At 36.2% G+C, this 1,182-nt stretch overlaps 1 protein-coding gene across 1 annotated transcript; it reads right to left on the bottom strand.

Annotated features, from left to right (window-relative positions):
• Positions 1 to 348: 348 nt before the first annotated feature.
• LOC143605498 (F-box/kelch-repeat protein At3g06240-like) lies at positions 349 to 1,182 on the bottom strand. The gene has a single exon (XM_077081586.1). It carries the CDS (start codon positions 1,180 to 1,182, stop codon positions 349 to 351), a length of 834 nt encoding a protein of 277 aa, XP_076937701.1.

Raw genomic sequence — 1,182 nt, 5'->3', positions numbered from 1 at the left:
AAGCTATCATAAGTAGGGTCTGGAAAGGGTGGGATGTAGGCAAACCTTACCTCTATCCCTAAGGATAGAGAGGTTGCTTGCGGCGAGACCCCCAACTCGTAAGTAAAAAGATATACAAATAAAAAAAGTACATAAATAATAAACTACAACAATATGATATTAATCAGTTTAATTCAACATTTCATTATAAATAACTAAAAACAAAACTAGGGTAAATTTTAGCAAATAGTAATAAATAGAAAATACATTTAGGCAAAAGCCTTAAGCACACCCAAATCTCATGAAATTGTAAAATCAAACATTAAGATGTTCTTAGATAGCATAAAGATAAAAACAAACATTAAGATGCTAGATACCACACATATCAGAAGGTGAGACCAAACTTTCCACATACTCTCTTGCTCGATTATCCTCGAACACAAAACTATTGTCTCTCCACTTCACATCATCGAGACCGTTGAGTGTCTTGTTTGAATGTGTTGATGTATCATAGATAGCAAATTGTACTAAGTTATTTGCCATAAGAATTTTTCCATTATCCAAAATACAAATAGGGTATAACATTCGGCGCCACTCATTTCCCGAATCCAAATTGAATGTGAGTGAATGTGTTCTCATCCATGAACGATCATCTTTCATGAACCACAAATGAAATGTAGTGATGTTGACGTACTTCATCACACAAAGGCGCCCGTCTATGGATCCCAAAACATGAAATAAGTCACGGACTTCAACAGGTAGCTTTATCTTTGAAAATACCATCTCCCTAACATCGAGGGCCAATATTCCATGAACTATTCCCCAATATAAAAAGCCATTTATGAACACACCCATATCACCCAAGAAGTAAGTATTCTCCAAGTATTGTGGTTGCGTGCTCCACAAACTAGTTTTAAGATCAAACACATCCCATTTTTGCTGATCGGCATCACTAATAAGTTCAAATCTAACAATCTTTAAGTCGTGTTTGGTCTCACCATAGCCAAATCCAAACACAAACCGCAGCTGATAATTGCAATCCATAATTAACTTAGATACACAGGTTAAGGGATTGTATAGGACCAACTTACAGCGTAACAACTCACGATTAGTAAGAGACAAAAGCACAACACCATCGAACGTTCCAACGACGGAAACGTCTGTACCTTCCTGGTATTCTAAAGGATATTGAACTTTGACCAT

Source organism: Bidens hawaiensis, unplaced genomic scaffold, assembly GCF_021521415.1.
Source record: "Bidens hawaiensis isolate Kalapana, Puna unplaced genomic scaffold, B.hawaiensis_p1.1 tig00069886_1, whole genome shotgun sequence".
Taxonomy (NCBI): domain Eukaryota; kingdom Viridiplantae; phylum Streptophyta; class Magnoliopsida; order Asterales; family Asteraceae; genus Bidens; species Bidens hawaiensis.
Note: the sequence above shows the minus strand (reverse complement) of the source record. Positions and strands in the feature narration are given on the sequence as shown.

Coding starts and splice junctions, on each gene's coding strand:
- LOC143605498 (XM_077081586.1), bottom strand. CDS start 1,182: ATGGTCAAAGTTCAATATCCTTTAGAATACCAGGAAGGTACAGACGTT.